The following is a 21683-nucleotide window of genomic DNA, read 5'->3' on the forward strand; positions in this document are numbered from 1 at the left end:
GCTCCGCTGCCCTTCTCTGGACACGCTCCAGCCCCCCCAGGTCCTTCGGGGAGGGAGGGGCCCAGCCCCAGCCCTGACCACAAGAAGGTTGTTGGGATTTGAGCGTGCAGCAGGGAACTCAGGCTGTCTGAATGTAGAAATAAAAAAAAAAAAAAAGCATTTAAGCATATTGACTTCTGGATAGCAACTTAATACCCTTTAGCTTTTTTAGGGATAAATTCAAATCTTCTGTGGCAGTCGTCCTGGACCATTTGTGGCTGTGCATCACCCCTGCAGCACTTCTGCATGGTGGTGCTAGAACATGTGCCCTCCTCTTCCTCACCCGAGTGATGGGCTCCTGGGCTTGGATGAACGGACTGATCCTGTAGACGGGCGTATAGAATATGGTGATTCCGATGGCTCGCTCTGCATCTCTTTTCCTCTTGCTTTCCATCCACCGCTAACACACGCAGCTTTTTCTGTGTACCTGCTGGATGCAGCTGCTTGTTCCTTTCTTTGGCAGTCCTCCGTGCTGCAGATGCTCCCCAGCTGCTAACCAGCAGCTGCTTCGGCCTCCTCCTAGCTCGCCCCTCTGCGATGGCTGCTCCAGCACGGCAGCCTTCTCTCCTCCTTCCCCCCTGGCAACTCCATCGCTCTTCTGCGATTCAGCCTCCCCCGTCCTCTTTGTTTGAAAGAGGGATCGAAAACAATCTGTTCCATCTTCATGCCCCAAATGGAGCATCTGATCCTTTCCTTTCTCCAGAATTACTCTGTGCAACAGCAACTCTGTAATGACGCGGAGAGCGGTGCCAGAGCTGGCACGGAAGGAAACGGAATTCGGTCCTTTGGGGCAAGCTCTGACCATCTCGACACAACTAACCACCAGCAGCGCCTTAAATAACTGCGATATTGAGCGTTAGCCTCACAGGTTTCTGACATACCTGGGGTTTGGCATTCATGGTGCCAAAAATGTGCTGGGGAATGTCAGCCACGAAGCAAATTCTATTTGGCTTTAGACACAAAAGGTAGCAGCTGGGAAACATAAGTGGTTTAGTCACCTTCTCCTGGCTCTGCTTATTTTATAACTGCAAGCAGCAGCTGATCTGAGTAGAACGTGGTTCTTTAAACTTATCTCAGTTTCCTGAATACAGTAAATATTCAAAGGAAGGTGGAGTCCTTAATATGTCATGAATATGAATGAACTTAATCCAAGGCATAATGATAATCTGGTTTGAAGACCTGACTTGAAAATTTGCAGAGGGCATCTGCTTTGACTTATTTCCTTTCCTGTTTCTTCATTGCTTCGGCTCCTCACCTGCCGGATTCTGCCCTCTTGCTCTGTGTCTTCAAAGCTTGTTATTAAAACCACGCTTAGTTCATTTTGCGAGCGGTAACATATAAATGGTTTTGCTCATGTAAGATTTTGTAGCAGAAGCACACGTGTTACATTTGGTTTTCTTCATACACTCTGTTTTGAGGCTGTAGGATGAAGGAAGCAATTTATAAGCAGTATTTGTGGTTAATTTTGTCCCTGTCTAAATATGAGAGTTGAATGTATATTTAACAGCACACAGTATTTTTTTAAAAGTTGCTTAAAACAACGACTAAAAAAATGTCTTCAGGGCCGCGTGGCTCCAACTTACTGCCGCTGTAGTGCTTTTGACTCGGACCTATGTAAGTTTGAGTGAATATTTTAGGTAAATAGCTCTTGTGCTATTGAATCGAGCCCTGCCGGTTGATACTTGACATACCCAAAATATCAGTTTCCTTGTGTTACGCTTGTCCTGTGCTACAGGACTTTGATTTTTATTGTCCACTCACTGTGGCTGCTCTTAAGTGAGGTAACAAAGTTTTTAAAATTGCTGTTTGTCTGCCCCAGTTCAAAATCCTATCACTAGGAAAAGGGGGGTGTGGTTGGGCGGCGAAATTGGAAGCCATTGGGAAGATTTTAATTCTTGACAGATTTATGGAAATTTTGTTGTTGTTGTTGTCTTTTCCAGCCAATAAAAAGAAAGAGAAAGAGCGGCCGGAGATCTCCCTCCCTTCAGACTTTGAACACACGATTCATGTGGGGTTTGATGCAGTCACGGGAGAATTCACAGTAAGTGAATCTGGAGGAAAAGAGAACTGTGTGGTTTGGCTTATTGCTAGGAGGAGCCAGGACCCATTAATCTTTTATAGAGTAATGCTGGAAGAGCTATTGCCATCATCTAGTTTGATCTCCTTTGAAACCCATCTGCAGAGGTTACCCACTAATTCCCGCTGAGAGACTGTTTGTCAAACTTGGCGCATCCCAGGAGCCCAGGCTGCCAGCAAACTTTTCCTTTCCTGTTTTTTTTTGCCTGGTGTGGACAGCAAAACACGGTATAGCTCTCCTCCCTTCCACTCCCCTCCTCTTCTAGAGCTGGATTAGGTCTACAGCATAGTCTCTGTCTGCCAAACGGGGCTCCGAGAGTTCCCCTGTAGGGGCGACACAACTGTGCGTAACGACTTATGACACAATGCGTATGTGCTGTCCTAGGGCTAAATGGCAGATGCTTTTATGCGGGTTTTTTTTTGTCGACATGCAAAATACTGGGAAGACAGAGTTGTATTTCGTCATATTATTCTTCTTAATTTGATTATGAGATAGTATTTAATAACAGTAGAAGTTGTTTGCGAGCGAGCTGGTTTTAGCTGTCTTTATGCTTCTTTTTCAGGGACTTTGCTCTCCTAGCCTGAATTGCGTGCGCAGTTGTGTTTTGCATGTCAGCCTCTAGACTTGCCCAGCTTTACTTGGATGTACCAGTAGGGCTTTACCTGAGTGGTGCATCCAGCCATCCTTTTGAACAGGGAGAGTAACTTTATTGATAGAAGATCCCAGGCGCTTGCTGCTTCATCTATACAAACCATTACTCTTGCTGATGGTGAAAAGCAGAAGTCGGGTTGTACTCTGGACGTATTTATTTTCTGGCTGAAATGATGTCCCTGTGATGAAATTCTGAGCTTCATACGTGAGGTTAACATCGCTGCTTTCCCAGCTCTGGTTACAATAGGCACAAACCCACTATTAGCAAAGAACTCTAGCGCTACAAGAAGACCCAAGTGAATATTGCATGTTCATTGTCCTTGATGCTATACAGTGTATGTCACTTCTGTAGTCTTTCTTGGATGTATGTAAATATGTGTATACCTGCATATAAAGAGTTGGTTGTTTGGTTTTTTTTCCCCTTGAGGCTCTTACTGAGCAGCAACATTTGGGTCTGCTGCTTTCTGTCTTTCGAATTTTGCTCTTCAAAGGACCTGGGACTCACCCAGAGCCCTGTGAGAAGGGTGGCTTTTGCATGTCCATGTAAGGAACATGTGACTTGTAACACAGACGGTGGCTAGGAAGGTATCGATCCTTTTCCTTTCTTCTCCTCTTTTCTCCCTATTTCCCCCAAAGCACTGAGTGACCCCAGAAATTGTGGCAGAACTTGCGTGGTGGGGGGGTGTGCTGTGAACCACGTTAGGCCGACTGTGAGCTAACGAGGTACATCTCCCCACAGGGAATGCCGGAGCAATGGGCGCGTTTACTGCAGACTTCCAACATCACCAAGTCGGAGCAGAAGAAGAACCCCCAGGCAGTGCTGGATGTGTTGGAGTTTTACAACTCCAAGAAGATCTCCAACAGCCAGAAGTACATGAGTTTCACAGGTGATCGTCTCATATGGCTGCTTTGTCCAGCTTTCCATTAGACACTGCATGTGGGATTTCTTTTGTTTAATCAACAAGTAGATCTGTCTTTTCAAGGATAAAGTGAATGAGATTCTCTGGCTGCTCAAGCACCCCTCTTCCTTTTAAAATGCTGTTCTGTTAATCCTGACACCCAGCCTAGCAGCAAAAGAGGTCAGTCAAGGGGCTAAATCCCCCAAACACCTAGGCTTTCTGAAGCTTACAGCCAGCATCTGGAAGGCAGATCCCAGAGGACTGGTGTTGGGTTCCCAGTGATGAAAATCCCTGGAGAAAAGAGGCAGCTAAATTTTGCACCAGTTTCAGGCATGGGTGTGGGATGTTGCTTCATGCATGCTTGGGGTGAGGGTCTCTCTGCTCCCATGTGCCGTGATTGAGGAATACGCCTCAGCTGCTAGGGGCTTGAGAACTGCTGGCTGGATTCTTCTAAAAAACAAAGCTGCCAAGGTTTTGCGCCTTCTTTGTATGGATTACCGGCCCACTGGAGGACTCCTGCAACCACAACTCCTTTTCCCTTTCAACTCTTAACTCCTTCCCTTTCTAAATATTAATCCCTGCTTTGGTTCTTTTTAAGAGGATAGAGCCATGTCACCAGAACTGGTACTAATTAGGAAGGCTCCAGGCAGGGATAAAAGCACAAATCTTCCCCATATGTGCCTGGATAGTCAAACAAGAAGCCCACCAGTTGACTTGTGGGATCCTCTGTTGCTATTCCAGGGGGCTGAGACTGAACATCTTGCAGGTTTGGGGCTAGCTGCAGTGCCTCTGCTGGTGATTTAGCCCATTGAAAATATTTTTTTTAAATGGATGGAGGACAGTATTCATTTGGGTGTTGCTCTGGGAAATTCCGCCCTCCTGCAGCAGGGATCTGGGGCCCCTGCATTTATCTGCAGCATTTTTTACCCTCTATTCCCCCATCTGCAGGCTGTCAGCTTGTTCTGGGGTGCTGAAGGTAATGCATAGGTTTGGGAGAGGGCTTTTTTCCTGCCCCTTCCGAAGGGAGCTTGTCCCTTTCTCCTCTCCCCACTGCTGCTGTGTTTACAACTCATTTACAATGGCATTACTATCTGCCTCTTTCAGATAAATCAACAGAGGATTACAACTCATCAAATACATTGGTAAGCCCTATATGCACATTCTGTCTCGAGTGTGGGGATTTAAAAACTTGCATAAAGTAGTTAACTACATGCCAATTTTCAGTCTTCTTAGTGTTTTACAATCTGAACTATATATATTTGTATAGTGAATACATGTTTATAAAACCAGGCGTGCTCCTCCCACTTTTTTTTCAACTGGGGGAGAATCAAGTAGGCAGAAGTAGCTTTCATTAGTGAATAGTGAATTAGTGAATAGAAATTAGTGACTTAATACAAATAATTCTGTTTTCATAGAATTCAATCTGTTTCTATACCTAGAATTGGATAACTGCTCTGCTTCCAGGTTTTGTATGTCTCTGTAGACATCTGTGATATAACAAAGTTTAATTACTAACCTGCAAGGTCTGATTGACCAAAACTAATGTTGATTAGTGTTGATTAACCAAACTAATCTCCAGCAGAAAAGGAAATAAAAGGTTCTCCTCCTCTCTGCTTGACCTTTACTCTCTCCTTACCAGGGCAGGCACCACTCCTGTTTGCTTTGTTAGGAGACACGATACGTTTCTGTATGTGCATGTGAGATGGAAGAAACAAAACTTTCAGTTTAAGATGATTCATAAAACCCCACAATTCCCTTATCTCTTGTTTTCTCACTGCCATGCCATTAGCTAGAGCTGGCTTGTTCTGCTCCCTTCCGGAGGCAGCGTGTTCAGAGCTGACTGTTTAGGACTGTCTGCGAAAAGAAAATAGAATCATAGAATCATAGAATGTTTAGGGTTGGAAGGGACCACTAGTGGTCATCTAGTCCAACCCCCCTGCAGTGAGCAGGGACACTGCTAACTAGATCAGGTTGCTCAGAGCCCCATCCAACCTGGCCTTGAATGTTCCCAGGGATGGGGCCTCCACTACCTCTCTGGGCAACCTGTTCCAGTGTTTTACCACCCTCATTGTAAAAAATGTAAAAAAGGAGAATGTTTCTGCCATCGTTCGTTATTGCATCTCATTGGGCATCAATCCTCAGGAGTTCAGAATATCTGAGGCTGGTGGATTTTAAAGTAAATCCTAAAAAAAGCAGCAGTTACCAGTCCACTGAGATAGCCTGATGGTTTTGGAAGATACTGGGTAACCTTTAATTTTAGGGATAGTCAGGAAATTCCCAGTCCATAGGTTGTTTTTCCTGTTGCTTTTAACAGGCTAAGCTTTTGTGTTATGGCAAGTGCACTTTAGCAGTCACATGGTAGGACCTCAAGTATTTTAGGTTCAGTGAAATACTACATTGTTTTCCCCCTCTGTCAGAGAGAACTTTATTTTAAGACTTTTTCCCCTGCCACTCTTAGGGAGCTGATGATGCACAAGCAGATAGGGTCTAGTGGGTTGAGGATCTCGCCAAGATTATTTTGAAATGTTTAGAATGTGAAGGATGCCATGAACTTCAAATCCAGTTTCAAATCTGAAAGTTTAAAAGTGAGCTTGATTTCCAATCCAAGTATTGCAAAAAATTCCAGATAATTTTTTCAACCAGTTATTAAACTTCGAAAAAAAAAATTGTTCCAGTTTTTCATAAAATTTTCTTATAGAAAGACATTTTAAAAGCTATTTTAGAGGATTTTACCAGATTCTGCTTCCAAAATCTCTCTTTACATAGTTCTCAGTCACAACACGAAAGCTGATGCTAACTTGACCTCCCAACTTTTAGAGAAAACATTAAGATTTTGATGCAAATTAAAACATTTGAAGACTGAAATCTCCAACCTGCATGATCGGGGTTTGAAGCAGGCAGCAAAACCAAAGAGGCAGCATGAATAGGGACAGATCTTTCCAAACCCAGATGTTGTCCCCAGGATTGCTGGGTGTGGGAAGGCAGTGAGAGAGCCCGGGTGAGTTCCAAGTCCTTGGGAAGAGGATTGCCATCACCCAGGCAGATGACAAGCTCTGTCTGAACAGTTGCGTCAGGCAGTGCTGGACTGCCCCTCCATTTCCCACAAAGGCTCAAGGTCTTTGGGGGTTCAGATTTTTCAGATCTTGCAACTTGCTAGCCTGTTCCGATTGTTATTTTTCTGCACTTGCTTTGATGCACTCTCTGTTAGGAGCTTAATCCAATGTTTGTGATTTTGTTTATAACAAGCGGTTGGGTTTTTATTTTTGCCGTTTGTGTAACCACACGCAGAATGTGAAGGCTGTCTCTGAGACCCCTGCAGTGCCCTCAGTGTCTGAAGATGAAGATGATGAAGATGATGCAGCTCCACCCCCTGTGATAGCTCCAAGACCTGAACACACAAAATCTGTGAGCAGAAATACTTCCTTCAGCCCCTGCTGCTGCAATCACAGTCGGGTTTTGACTGTGGCTCCTCACCCACCCTGCGTGGCACGGTGCTGAGCCCTTCTTGGGAGCAGGAGGGAGGAGGAGGGAGCCGGAGGGAGCCATTCTTCTGGCAGAGTACCTTCAAATTATCACCTGCCTCGTTGGGGAGGACATGACAAGAGTGTCCTTGCTTAATGGCATTTGCTGTTAACAAAGTAGCAATAGAAATGCATCCCTGATGGCAGCAAGAACAATAACAAGATGAATAGAAGTGGTTTAAGTCTTCATCTGATTTGTATTAATATGTATGTTTTTCCTCAACAAAATTAGATATACACCCGCTCTGTGATAGACCCCCTTCCTCCTCCTACCAGAGATGTGGCGACCTCTCCTATTTCTTCTCCCTCGGAAAACAGCACAACAATGCCTGACATGCTGGTCAGGAACACAGAGAAACAAAAGAAAAAGCCAAAAATGTCAGATGAAGAGATCTTGGAAAAATTAAGTATGTCCTTTTCTTTCTTTTTTTTTTTTTTTTTAAATTAAATTCCAGGTCCTGCTGTGTTGATTTCTCAAAATCTTAATAAGCTAAAATGTTTTGACATTCCCATTTTGAGATCCCTTACTGAAGACATTGCACTATGACTGTGTGCCAAAATTGGGGGCGCATGTAAGGGGGGGAGGATAAATGTAAGCTGAGCACCCGTGATGCCAACTGAAGCCCCTGGGGAGTTACAGATCCTCAGGCTCTGCAAAACAAGCGCTGAATAAGTAACACCTACTTAACTATGAAGTCTGAGATTTGTTTCCCATCTTGATATTCTGTAGCTCTGGAGCGTGGATGATTATACTGAAATGTTAGAGGTAAGGTGAGCAGAGCTTCCTGCTGTGTCTGAAAGATGGAGAGAAGATTAATGCATCCCTAAGTTCCCCTTCCACAATACCATGACAAAAAGTCACTTGGTTATTTTTAAGTGTCCTGACATTGTGTGGGTTCCCATATTAGTAGTTGTTCCTGAGAAACATGTCTCTGTTGTGTCCTAGTATCTTTAATAGTCCTTACCTTCACTTCATGGGCCTTCTAAAGTGCTCCTCTGCTGCCTGGTATTTCTGGGTTATGCTGTGGCATATCTGACAGCTGAACCAGCTCTTCTGTGCGCCTTGTTATCCTCAGCCTGGGCTGGTTTTTATTAGGGTACAGCACTTCTAATTCTTTGAACTACTAATCCTGTATTAATTCCGTACGTGCCTTGCTCTGTTGAGGGTATATGCTTAAAGATCAGTATTTTATGAAGCAAAGACTAGTAGCTAGATGAAGAAAAATTTAATCTGGGAGTGTAACTTAAAAAAAAATTAAAAGGGCGTCTGGGCACCTCATTCCTCTGAATAAAGCCTAAATTGAATTGAAGGCAAGTTAACTGGAACTGCTTGCTGTTGGAAAACTCATACCCGTGGTTTCAAAACAGCAACTTCACTCATTTAATTAGCAGGACCTTCATATCCTTAAGGATTCAAGCCATTTTTGTGACCAGGGAGGAGTCATTTCTGTGACTGTGGCAGGAAAAAGGTGCTGTTTTAATACGAATACACTCACTTCTGTAATGCCGAGAAGTGGAAGTGCCACCCTTTAGAGTGTTGGGTGGCTTCTGACACCTTGCTTGCTGCAGCAAGTGGTGTTCAGCGCTGAACTGATTCTTTAGCAGGGAGGGGTTTTGTTAGAAATATTCGTGGGGGGTGAAGTTCAGTGGCTGCGGTTAGGTGTCAGCTTCTAGATGTGGGCAAGTCAGAAATATGCGATGAAGTTTAATTCTGTTGTGAACTGATGTTTTTCCACCGAGGGCAGTGGAGTAGTACTCATGCAAAGACATGCAACCCTTTCATGTGTTGGTTTGACATGTGAATAAAATGACTAAAATCTTAAAGCATATATATATATATTTACACATTCTGAAGATGTGCAAAAGTTAGAAGGAAGCTGATAAATCTCCACCTCTTAGTATTAACACAGCATTGGTGCAAATGTCACAGAATCACAGAATGGCAGGGGTTGGAAGGGACCTCGGGAGATCACCCAGTCCAACCCCCCTGCTAAAACAAGGTCACCCAGAGCAGGGGGCACAGAACAGCATCCAGGCGGGGGTTGAATATCTCCAGAGAAGGAGACTCCACAGCCCCCCTGGGCAGCCTGGGCCAGGGCTCGGGCACCCTCAGAGTAAAGAAGTTCTTCCTCACGTTCAACTGAAACCTCTTGTGCTTCAGTTTGTGCCCATTGCCCCTTGTCCTGTCGCTGGGCACCACTGAGAAGAGTCTGGCTCCGTCCTCGTGACCCCCACCCTTGAGATATTTGTAGGTGGTGATGAGATCCCCTCTCAGCCTTCTCTTCTCCAGGCTGAACAAGCCCAGCTCCCTCAGCCTTTCCTTACAGGGGAGATGCTCCAGACCCTTTATCATCCTAGTTGCCCTCCTCTGGGCTCTTTCTAGGAGTTCCTCATCTTTCTTGAACTGGGGAGCCCAGAACTGGACCCAGTGCTCCAGACTCCAAACATTAATGAATCCTCACCTGACTTTTTGGGAGGTAGGAAACTACCCCATTTTACAGACGGGAGCATTAAACAGGACAATATTGGCAACTGCCTCTTGGCACTGCAGCACTGCCCGGTCACTAATGTGGGGAAACGCTTGCCTGTCTCGCAGTCTGAACTTGTAGCCTGTGTTAGGCTTTGAGGGAAAGTTTAGGAATGGTTGTTCAGAAATGCTTGTCCTCGGGGCTGACAGCACTGCTTCCCTACCTGTGCAGAGGGGTTTATATAGTCAGATTTCTCTTCCTGCCCTCCTCTCCAAACGTGGACCGTATTCCCTTCTTTTACCTCTGTCCGCCCTAAACCCTGTGGGTTTGGCTGCTCTCCAGCGGTGTCTGAAGGTAGCTTCTTACTCTGCTTGCTACTGGATTTCTTGGCCTAATGGCCAGGAGCAGTTTCTTTGCCAGCGTACATCTGTTTAGGCTCAGCCCTAGAGCCCTGCGAAAGCAGCACCGTATGTTGGCAGCCTGAGTGACTTGCAAACCCCAACTGAGATGCAGCTCTGCAGCCCTTGAGCCTGTTGGCCACCCTGCTGCTGTTGGAGAGGAGACTCGCTCCCAGCTGGGCTCTGGGAATTGTTGGCCTTGATTGCTTCAGCCTAAAAAGGGTGCGATTCCTGCCTGCCGTAGGGGGGTTAGGAATATCAGTTAATGTTTGCTGGGAGCCTTGAGTTTGTCAGGTGGTGAGGGGTCTGGAGCACAAGGCTGATGGGGAGCAGCTGAGGGAACGGGGGTGTTCAGCCTGGAGAAGAGGAAGCTGAGGGGAGACCTGATCGCCCTCTGCAACTGCCTGAGAGGAGGGGGGAGCCGGGGGGAGCTGTGTCGGCCTCTTCTCCCTGGTAGGCGAGGGGGAATGGTTTGAAGCTGCGCCAGGGCAGGTTTAGGTTGGACATTAGGAAAAACTTCTTCACCGAAAGGGCTGTCAGGGTCTGGAATGGGCTGCCCAGGGAGGTGGTCGAGTCCCCATCCCTGGAGGTATTTAAAAGAAGAATAGATGAGGTGCTTAGGGACATGGTTTAGTGGTGGGATGGCAGGGTTAGGCTAAAGGTTGGACTCGATGATCTTAAAGGTCTTTTCCAACCAAAGTGATTCTGTGATTGATTCTATGATTCTCGGGTTTGCCCCTTGGCAACCCACCATGCAATTTGCGGGACTCCGGCGCATCTCTGCAGCCTGCCAGCCGCCTGCCCTTGTGCTGAGAGCTCCTTCCCCTCGTACAGAAAACATCGTGTCCTCGTGGATAGCAAATCCACCTTGAGCCTGAGCGGGCCCCTCACCGCCCCGTGTTGTAGAACACCAGGCAAAGTGCTTTTCCCTCCGAGGGACGCAGTAATACACTTTCTTCTGGCTGAACAGCCACGTTAGGGAAGAATGAGCTGAGGTTGCCTCGGGTTGCTCTCCAAAACCAGAGCAATGCTGCAGTCGCGTGGCAACTGCTGCTAAAACCTGCAGTGGCTGCTGGGTTCCTAGGAGAGCAGCTGAGCATTGCCCAGGCCAGGGGAGATTGGGCTCTGAAGGGTCTCTCCAGCTCCCCCCCGAGTCTTTGCAACCCAGTGACTGGGTCAGTAATGGCCGTGGTCCTGCCGGTTATGGAAACAGCGTAAATTATTTTTGTTCTGCCAGAAATCAACGGGGTGTCGAATCTTTGGCTAGATTTGCAACAGACTGTTGGCTCCAAGATGAATAAGGCCCTGGCCTCCAAATTCAGAGGAGGTTGCAGTGCAGGAGCATCTCAGATCATCCTGTGTGTTGAAGCTGGGGGTGACTTTAAGTTGCAGGTTTCCAGCAAATAATTGTATTTACACACATGAGGTCTATGGATACCCATCCTGCACTTAGCAGTGCATGGTCACCATCTGGCAGTGAAGATTAAAAGTGCTTAATGTCCGTGTTCCACCATTTCTGAGGGGAAACACCCATGAGAGGGGAATGCCACAGCTGATAGGTGTTTAAATAACTGAGGTTTTCCTTGGTGTTCCTGTGCCTCTGGATTTCTGGCAAGTGGTTCGTGAGGCTTGGCAGAGCCCGCAGCGGCCATGGGGCTGCTCTTAAAGTACAGTTGGTTCTTAGAGCTGTATGAAAAAGTACTCACAAAATCCTCTTTTTTTTTTTTTTTTTTTTTTTTTTCAAAGTAGGAAGTATTGTGAGTGTGGGCGATCCAAAAAAGAAGTACACGTGTTTTGAGAAGATTGGACAAGGGTTAGTATACTCTCCTTCTCTGTCCTGTACCTTTCCTTATGCTAAGAAGGAAGCACTGAAACCACGCTAAGATAGTTTGCTGGAAAAGCCGTTGATGGTGCTTTGGAGAGTTTATTTTGGTTGGTTGGTTTTTTGTTTTCTTTGGGTTTGTTTTTTTTTTTTTTGTTTGTGTTTGGTTGTTTTGGTGGGTTCTGTGCCCAGCTCTTCTCCCTTTCCTGGCAAATTCTTCAGTCACAGGGACTGGGGTTTTTGTGCGATTGTGTTTTAATGTAAGAAAATATATCATTAGATGATCAGGTTGCTTAAATATAGCTGCAAGCAGGGAAAGAACTGCTTACTTTCAGCGTGCAAGACAATCTTCAAATTCCAGATTTGCTTTCTGAATTAACTGTCCTCGACGTGGGTATCGTGCCCCTCTTAGCAGGCTAGGGGGAAAATCAGGGTTGGGGGAGAGGCTATAATGCGGCAAACCAGGGCAAATCACTGAGATCTGCTGTCAGTCCCATCTGCAGGGGCTCAAACTCCTGGTTCCCTCGCTACAAATGCCCCATTTGTTTACTTTGGCTGATCCTATCTGCTCTGTAGTCATGTTGGGCAGTCTGCAAGCCAGGGCAGTGCAGTCATGCCAGTTTAGATGGGATCAACTCACGGTCCTGCAAGCTGTGCTACGTTGCTGGCTTAGCAGCAAGGGTTTGGATGACCGTAGTGTCCTGTATTAGGAGCTTTGTTCCCTGTAAATTCTCCGGCTTCTGCTCCAACAGCAGTCTCGGCTCAGAAATATTTTAGATGATATTTACCACTGGAATTATTGCGTGAAAAGGAATGGGACAGAGAGCACTTCAAAGAGACAAGTGGGAAGGGGCATGTGTTAAGCTCTCAGTCTTGCCATGAGGCATTAATAAGTGGGTTTTTTTCCTTTTCTCTCTTTTGCTTAGAGCCTCGGGTACAGTTTACACGGCAATAGATGTAGCTACAGGACAGGAGGTAAGTGCTGCCAGAATACTGCAGCAGTGCATTTTGGATTGCGTCCTTAAAGTTCGAGTTGATGCTACGAAATAAAGACGGTCTTTCAGGGGTTTGTGACATCTTATTTCTAATGAGGTATTTATTTCCTTACTAATGAGGCATGGTTGAGTGGTTTGAGCAGAGAACTGGAAAAAAATTATTTCCCAAGTTTTGATTCCTGAATCATTTCGTATTTGTAGAGAATCTTTCTGTGACCACAAAGGCTGGAAGCAAATATTCAGACTGGATGGTTCCTTGGTAGAAGTTTCTCTCTTCATCCCCAAGATTCCTTCCTGTCCCCATTTAAACTCTTTTATATGCCTTTGCTTTCTACACTTACACTAGCTGACTTGCATAGAAATAGTTCTTCTGCCACCCTTTGCCCACTTGCTTTCTGCCCTTGAATTGAGAGACAGGAATGTCTATCTGTCTCTGGGTTTGGGGTTTGTTTTGTTTTTTTTTTTTCCCTCCCAAATATTGAAAAGTGCCCTGTGTGTTGCATGCATGCATAATAAACTAGTAGGGTCGGATATGCAGCATCTGTGGAAACCATTATTGCTAGATGGAGGATTTTTAAAGAGGAAAGTATATGCGTTATTCCAGATATATTTATGGAAGTCTGCAGCAGTGTGTGTCTACTTTGCATTTGTACAATGTCAGGGTTAGCCACCGGCAAATTTCATAACTGTGCTTTTTGCTGAAACTCCTTAACCCTCTTTTCCAGTTCCTGAAGAGTTAATACAGTTTAATTGCAGCCTCTGAGGAAGGGGCGTTGCATTTATTTTGAAGCAATGAGAAATTTTATAGGAGGAGGAACTCCTTCGATGGTTTTCTGCTTTCTTTCTAGACCCCTTTGGTGACTCCCACGTGAATATTTGAACCCTTACGTTACAACAGACTTTTAAATCATTCCCATTCCACTAGTGTGATCGGGCCCTGGATTTTTAAATTTGCATTTGGGATCACTGTAACCTTGACATGCTGCTGACCTGTTCCTTTCTGTGAAGCGCGCTGCTACCAATCCTTTCAGCTCAGGAGCCAAGTGAACAGCAACACATTTTGGAAACACTGGAAGGAAACTGCTTTATTTTGCACTATGCAGGAGCCTTGGGCAGCTCTCAGGGTTAAGAATACCAGAGATCTGCACTGATGATGGCTGTCTAGTATAATTACAAGCTGTTTATTTTGTGTCCTAGTGCACGGGACAGTCTTAGATAAGGAAAAGGCTCCCGCCTGCACTTGGACCATAGGCCTACCTCTGAACAGGAGTGGGGAAGTACAGGAGCCTCTCCGAAGCTCCCTCAGTATTGGTTTGGGATTTCTTTATCTACATCAAATCCCTCCCCTCTCTTCTTCATCTTTCATTCTCCTCTCTGGTCTTGCGCAAAGAGCAGCATAGGGTTTTTGGTTTTGCCTTCTTTAAGTACTGTTTGGCAGCCCTCATAAATGCTGTGGAAAACCAGCATGGTGTCTGTCTGTCCTTGCCTTCTCATGTGTTGGGATTTTTCTATAGTCTCCCCTGCTCTGCTATCAAAACGCTAATTGTATCCGTCTATCTTGGCACTCTGTGGCTTCTTTCTTTTAATCCGTGCTTTTGTGAGCTGGAGTTACTGGCTCCCCTCCATTTGCCTAGGTCTCTTTCTCTGCAAATAGCAGTTTTGTCAAAGCATAATTACATTTCATTCCCTGTGCCTAAATATTGTACCAAATACCGTTGGGTTGTAACATCTACGGAAGTGTTTCTGCCTCCTGGCGTGCTGAGTAGTCATTGATTTGAAGGCTTGTCTGAGGGCCAGGTGCTCTCGTGAACTACTGGTATGTGGGGAGTTGAACGTAAGAGTTAAAAACATATTGTGGCCTCCTGCTTTCTGCATATATACATGCAGAGTAGGATTCCTGAAGCGGGCAGAAAGCTACTACGCCAAAGGGCTACAACTGGCAAATCCATCCTTATTGCCCTTCCGTTATGACTGGGGCTAAAGCGGAATCCAATTTACTTATTTTCAGCCTTTTATTATCTAAACACTGGTGCTTCTTTTCCCCAGGTCTTACTGTGACAGAAAGGAATAGAATTACCACCTCGAAGTACTAAGCTTAGGCTACGTTATTTACCCCCTCCATGCCTGGCTGCCCTGCTGTAGATTTCTAGAAGCACAAATTTTCATGGGAGCAGAAAAAAACCCACCAAAAAACTTCCAGAAACATCTAATTAAAAATAAAATGAGTAAGAATCCTTTAAGAAATAGAAAAAGGTTTTGACATATCGGGCCATACTAGAGTTAGGGGATCTCCTCCTTGTTACCAAAAAGCTGTAGATGGAGTTGGCTATCCAACCGTGACATAAAGGTCCAGTATGAAAATAGTAATTCCCCTTGTCCTTTTTGGCATTAAGCATCCTCCAGCATGTGTGGCAATGGACTGGCTGCAGGAACTTGCAGCGTTATTAAATGGCTGAGCAACCCGTGAGGAAAAAGGGTTTTCACGCTTCCCGTGAACGTGGGACTAAAATAATTGCCAATGGTACTGGCAGGGGACTCCTGTATCATAGAATCATAGAATGTTTTGGGTTGGAAGGGACCCCTAGAGGTCATCTAGTCCAACCCCCCTGCAGTGAGCAGGGACACCGCTAACTAGATCAGGTTGCTCAGAGCCCCATCCAACCTGGCCTTGAATGTAATAATGTTTTACTTGGTCTTTCTTCACTGCAGGTTGCAATCAAACAGATGAATTTGCAGCAGCAGCCCAAAAAAGAACTGATTATTAATGAAATCCTTGTGATGAGGGAAAACAAAAACCCCAACATTGTCAACTACTTGGACAGGTATGTCATGATTTGAAGAGTTCACAAAGGGACTCTGAAAGGCGCTTCCTTGTCGCTGTCTTAAGTGATCCTGTCTCGGCTTAATGCAGGTATAGGGCAATCTTAATGCATGTGGCAACGTTGGGGTGCGGGAGGCTTGGTGGTCTCTCTCCATATCCTAGGAGATATTTTTATATATAGAGGTGTCTGAATCGGTATTAATGGGGTATCTAGTCTCTCTTTAGAGGTGCTGGCAGCAAAAGCATTACACAGAATCACAGAATGGCAGGGGTTGGAAGGGACCTCGGGAGATCACCCAGTCCAACCCCCCTGCTCAAGCAGGCTCACCCAGAGCAGGGGGCACAGGACAGCGTCCAGGTGGGGGTTGAATATCTCCAGAGAAGGAGACTCCACAGCCCCCCTGGGCAGCCTGGGCCAGGGCTCTGGAACCCTCAAAGTAAAGAAGTTATTCCTCATGTTCAACTGAAACCTCTTCTGCTTCAGTTTGTGCCCATTGCCCCTTGTCCTGTCGCTGGGCACCACTGGCTCCATCCTCGTGACATCCACCCTTGACATTAGCAGTATGGTGTCAGGACTCCATTTTTCAGCTCTCTGCTTTGCCAGATTTGACACAATAAGCCATTTCCTTCCTGCTACTAGAGGAGAAATAGAAATAGTTTGAACTGTGTCATTTGTATTTGCTTTCCTCTTCTTCCCTCGTTTGCTGAGCAATGCTGACATTCTGCTTGTGGAGGAGCAAACTCCTTCCAGGGTTAGATGGTAATCTTGTCCCTGTGGCTGCCCACTGAGGTTTTCTGCACAGTAGCATAGCAGTGACACGGGTGAATCGCATGTGAAACACAACCACCCAAGGCTGCTTTCTTGCGGGTGTGAATAAGGGAAAAAAGGGGACGTGGCACAGAGGCAAGAACCCTTTGGAAGACAGAGGGAACAGGGTTATTCCCTGCTCAGAGCTGGGCTTTGTGGGCTTGTACACATGCTGTGGCACTCCTACTCAGCCTTGGATGTATTATGGCCGTATGGGACAGCTCCTCCTTGGATCCCGACTTCTCCTTGCCGCAAGAGCTGCACCTAACAGCTTATCTATGTACAGACCTGCTCTTCTTGAGCCGATGGCCCTTGGACTGGGACAGCAACAGAGCAGAAGCAAGCAGCACAGTGGCTGCTGCGCTGACTCTGGAAACCATTTTTAAAATAAACATGTGTAGCTGTGGAAATTCTGGTCACTATAGCTCAAAGCAGTAAAATGGCCAGGTCTGCAAACAAACATGGCTGGGAGAGCTCTTCCCCACAGGATGCTAATGCTGTACGTAAGGGCGATGGTAGCAGTGCCGCCATCATCAGCTGTTGGGAGGTTGACTGCTTCGGAAAGAGCAACTGGTAAATGCATTGCTTTTGGGGTAGGGAGCTGCCTTGGAAAGTGCAAGAAATTCTTGCATCGCCCCTGTTTGAATTCCAGGACTGTCAGCACGGATATCTGGGGCGTACTGAAGATCCAACAGGCCAAAGCGTTGCGTGGTGGCTTGAATTCACCATCAAGATAACAGCAGCGCGTTGTGTCAAGCCTGTGTCATTCACCTTCTGTTAAAGATACAGCTAGTTCCAGGCGAGCTGCAGCAGGATTTTCAGTCTGCTGTGCTCACATCAGAATCCAATGGTCCTGATGCCTTATTGCAGGGTAAAGAGTGCCGAGACAGGGTGAGCTGCAGGCTTTAATCTTGGCAGCTCATTTTTCCTGAAGGTGCAATGGAGAGATGTGACCTAAAATCTCTTTTGGAAATCCGAGAGAGTACTTGCGCACTTCTTTGCTCAAAATCTTATCAGCTGTGTCTTTAATAGGTTTCTGTAACAGGCTTTTAATGTCTTAGCCAAAAAAAGTACTACTTGTATACTGCAGCACCAGTTGCGATGGCGAATTTAGACGGTGCTGTGTCCTATGCACGGCTGCAAAGAGCTACTTTGAAGGGAACGAAAGTCTGCTCCTGAAATTTTGTGGAAGTGGTGGGAAGCAATGCTGGGCAGATGCCCTCTTCGTACAAAGAGCAGAAGGATATTACCTGTGTAAAATGAATCAGGTGGTAATGAAGAGTTAAGAATTGAATCCAGGATGGAACTGTTTATTTCTTCTGGCTGATTAGAGGCTTTGCTTTGGCAAAACTGTTTCAGAGACACGTTCTTCCCATTAGAGAGAGCGTCACTGAGCACATGCCCTTGCCTTGTCTAGCCAGTGCATCCCAGCTGTAGGGTCGCTGCACGTCGTGCCGTCTTGTTCAAACTTCCAGCAACAAAAGCTGCTGCTTTTGTCCTCCACTTTCTCTCGCCAGTCTTTTTCAGAGGGATCAGCTGTTTGAGTGCCGCAAATGGACGGAGCGGCAATGAGGAGGAACATGGGGGTTCTTGTGCCTGTTATGCCACTTCAGCTTTGCAACTGCAGAACCCTGTTGCTGGGGAGCTGCGTCCCTCCTGCCTGGCCTCATGTGCCTCTTTGCTTCCTGAGTATTGAATGAAGCTGATATTTGAACGCCGCTTGCTGGCTTCTGTCTACTGCTGTTGCAGAAGGAAGTATGAAGAAGGATGCGCTTGCCACTCTGGGACCTGGTTTCTTTTTTGCTCTTCTTTTTTTGACAGTGTCTCCCCTTCTGAGTCCCTAATGGGAGCTACAAGATAGTCATCGATATAAACCAGCTCCCTCGCTTCTCTTTGCCTCAGCTCCTGCCCTTGTGCAAGGGTTTCCTGTGCTCTCTTAACCTGCGTGGCCTTCTTGCTCATGGCTAAGAGAGTTTTTCTGCTGCAGTGTAAGTAGCCAGTGTTGCAAGAAGGCGTGCTGTGACATTTAAGATCGTGACATGGCCTAATTCAGCTGTACTTAGGAGCTGAATTTAGAAGCATCCGGCTCTGAAGACAGTGACGCTAGTTTTCCTGTGCAGACAAGCAGCCACGTGTGCTGAGTTACCTTCTGGAGGTGCCAGTTTCTTTCTACTGTGTGAAAGAGGCCCTCAGAGCCCTGCTTCTAAACTCAGGCACCTAAACGTAGAATCATAGAATCGTTTAGGTTGGAAAAGACCTTTAAGATCATCAGAACATAGGCATCAGATGCCCAGTGTTAGGCAAAGCAAACTCCTGCCCTTTGGCTTCTCTCTGAAGAACTCACCTTAACCTAAGAAACCCCACAAAACCTCACTTGAAGTGGTAGCCACTGTTACCCTCACCCCAACCCCAAACTCAACTAGGGCTGGAAGGTCAATGAATAAAGCTGAAGATGTAATGACAGTTGTGCTACAAGAAAACACTGATTTCTTCCCAGGCTAACTTCATGCTCACATGTTGGAGGCATGTTACTGGTGCAGAAATCTGTTATGAATGGTCTTGCTCTTCTGGGCAAAATTTTATAAAGTTCATCAATAAAAAGGGGTTATGACTGACTGGTGTGTGTTTGTGATAGGAAGGACTTGGTGGACACCTTCCTAAGGTATCTAAGCAGAAGCTGAGGATCACCTTACAGGAGCAGACATTACCTGCTCTTGCAGATGGGTGAAGAGAAAGCTGTAGACCACCTCCTTCTTCCTCAAAGAGTTTCATCAGCTTGTTTTGACTGCCAGCCTTGTTTTGGAAGGTGACTGTAAGTGACAAGGTGTGACACCGTGCTATGGCTGACATCACATGGAAAGAGGCATGTATGTGTATGGACTTCCTCGTGGTGTCTCCGGAACTGCTGAGAGAGTGGTTTTGATGCCAACAGCAGGCAGCCAGTGACTAAAACTGGCCTCTGCTGCAGCAAGAGAGTGAAAAGATCCCCAAGACGGCATCACCCAGTCTTCTGAAATGACATTCACTTGGTGACAAGCTGGCAGGGAGCCACCGTTAATTCCACCTTCCTGCGTGTTTTGTCAGATCTATCAATTATTGAGGTGCCTGGGTCTTGGCACATGCCTTTGGCTGCTCGTGGCACAGCTTTGGTTCACAGTGTGGTTCTTGGCTTGCTCTGTCCCTTTTGGCTGTGGAGAGATACCAGCTTGCTCCCAGCATGTGCAACCTGGGGTTGTCACACAGGAGCGGTGGAGCCCATTCTGCCCCCATCCTTACAGTCAGGTGGGTTTGGGCTGCAGAGGGTGCTAGTGGCAATGAAGGGAAGCGTTGTGATGTCCAGGGTGATTTGTTAAGACGATGCTGATAAAATCTGGAGAGAGCCTGGTTTGGCAGGAGTGATGAAGAAGCAGCAACAGCTTGGGGGGAGGAAGGAAGGGTGTGGACGGGAGTTGCTTTCAGAGCCCATTAGAAGGTAGGTGGCTTGCAGAGTTGACAGGAGCACTTCTGAAAGCAATTCTGCTGCTCCTCTCTCACTCCGAGGGGCTGCTGTGCAGGTGATACTGGTTTTGCTGGGGTCTGTGCTGCTCGGGGGAAAAACTGGCAGCACATCAGCTTCTTTTCCATAGTGGTGTTGGAGACCTGTCTGCTCCAGGAGCACAGCCCTGTGTCGTTGGGCTCTGCATCCTGAAAGAAACTCCAGACTCTGCCTCCCTGCGTAGTCTTCAGCACCACCAAACAAAGATGCCAGCTTTGTCTCCAATATTAAAAGCTCTCCCTAACTTGTAGCACTTCTGTCACGCAGCTCAGACCACAATTCTTATTTTGGGGGAGTTTTTTCATCAGCTCGGGTGTTGGCAGTGTGTCCTTTTGGGGTCAAAGCCTACCTCCTGCCCACTCCTGTGAGGTCTCGCTCATCTCTGTCTGCTTTCCATGCCAGGTTGGGCTTAACTTCTTTCTCCTTCATTGTTGCTTTCCAGCTAACTGTTCCCTAGAACCTGTCCTGCTTTTTGCCTTTGGCCCCTAGCAAATTCACTGTTCACTCTTTGGTAGGATCAGCGTTTCAGAGCAAAGCAAATGTCTGCTTGATGAACTCTAATGCCCACAGAAGCTTTTAATTAGATTTCTGCCCTCTCTCTTGACTCATCTGTCACTCACTTTAAAAACAGGAGGAAAGGCTGAGAAGATGAGGTTTCAAGTTTTCAAGCTGATGATTCCTTCCTTCAGGAATGTGTCATCCTGACATATCTGTCATGGAAGATTGTGTTGATGTTTTTCCAGATGGGCCCAAAAAGGCAGAAGTGGTTGGTGGTTTGGGTTTTTTTAAATGAGTTAGTGCTGAAGTCTTCATCCCGGATCTTCTGCTTTTAGATGTCAGCGCACACCCTCCCAGCAGAGAAGAATATCCCAAATGGCTGAGAAAACTTGCCCCCCACCTCAGCTGTCTCCTCCCCATCTTCCTACCAGCCTTTTTGGACAAGACCTGCCCTTTTAGGCTTTCCTTTTTTTTTTTTTTATTTTAAAACTTTAGAACTGCTATTGTATCCAGCAAGATGTTCTCGTTTGCCCTTATGAATGGTTCTGAATTTTTCAGACAAAATCCCAAACTGGTTTTGTAGACTGAAAAAGATTGAGGTGATTTTCAAATGCCTGATGCTTGAAAAAAAGTGTTCTTTCTCCGTTGTGTCACCCAGGATTGTCCTTGGGCCCAGGCAAGGTAGGCAGTTGCTTAGGACAGCAGGATGGCCGTAGTAACGAAGCAGCCCCCAGCCACCTCTTCTGATGCAAGAGCCCCTCAAAAGCCACGCTGCGTGCCAAATGTCTGGGCTGCATGCTTGGGCCCCATCCTTGACTCCTAGCAGCAGCAGGAGTTGTAAGGTTGGGTCTCCATTTTAGTCTGGGCCCTTTTCATGGCAGAAAATTTCAGCCTTGATTTTATGGCTGGGAAAATTGTAGCCTGCTCTCCCATTACCTCTCTTTTTGACTTTCTGTGCTCACCCCTCCCTCTGCTCGTTCAGGTGGTGAGCAGATCCTCCTGTGTGCAGAAAGTACCACAAGTACCTGGTGCCCCAGGACTGTTGAATACTGTATTGGGTTTGTGTGGCAAGGTCTTGGTAGTGGGGGGGCTACAGGGGTGGCTTCTGTGAGAAGCTGCTGGAAGTTTTCCCTGTGTCTGCCGCTGGCCAA

General features: G+C 46.4%; 1 protein-coding gene across 1 annotated transcript in view; it reads left to right on the forward strand.

Moving 5' to 3' along the window:
* PAK1 (p21 (RAC1) activated kinase 1) overlaps nucleotides 1–21683 on the forward strand; it is a 55227-nt gene that overhangs the window by 25884 nt on the left and 7660 nt on the right. The window contains exons 3-10 of the mRNA XM_035892689.1: nucleotides 1980–2080; nucleotides 3507–3654; nucleotides 4771–4808; nucleotides 6955–7071; nucleotides 7420–7594; nucleotides 11803–11866; nucleotides 12802–12850; nucleotides 15580–15692. Of these exons, the coding sequence (XP_035748582.1) occupies nucleotides 1980–2080; nucleotides 3507–3654; nucleotides 4771–4808; nucleotides 6955–7071; nucleotides 7420–7594; nucleotides 11803–11866; nucleotides 12802–12850; nucleotides 15580–15692 (805 nt within the window). The remainder of the gene's footprint in view (nucleotides 1–1979; nucleotides 2081–3506; nucleotides 3655–4770; nucleotides 4809–6954; nucleotides 7072–7419; nucleotides 7595–11802; nucleotides 11867–12801; nucleotides 12851–15579; nucleotides 15693–21683) is intronic.

Source organism: Egretta garzetta, unplaced genomic scaffold (genome assembly GCF_000687185.1).
Source record: "Egretta garzetta isolate BGI_Z169 unplaced genomic scaffold, ASM68718v1 scaffold323, whole genome shotgun sequence".
Taxonomy (NCBI): Eukaryota; Metazoa; Chordata; class Aves; order Pelecaniformes; family Ardeidae; genus Egretta; species Egretta garzetta.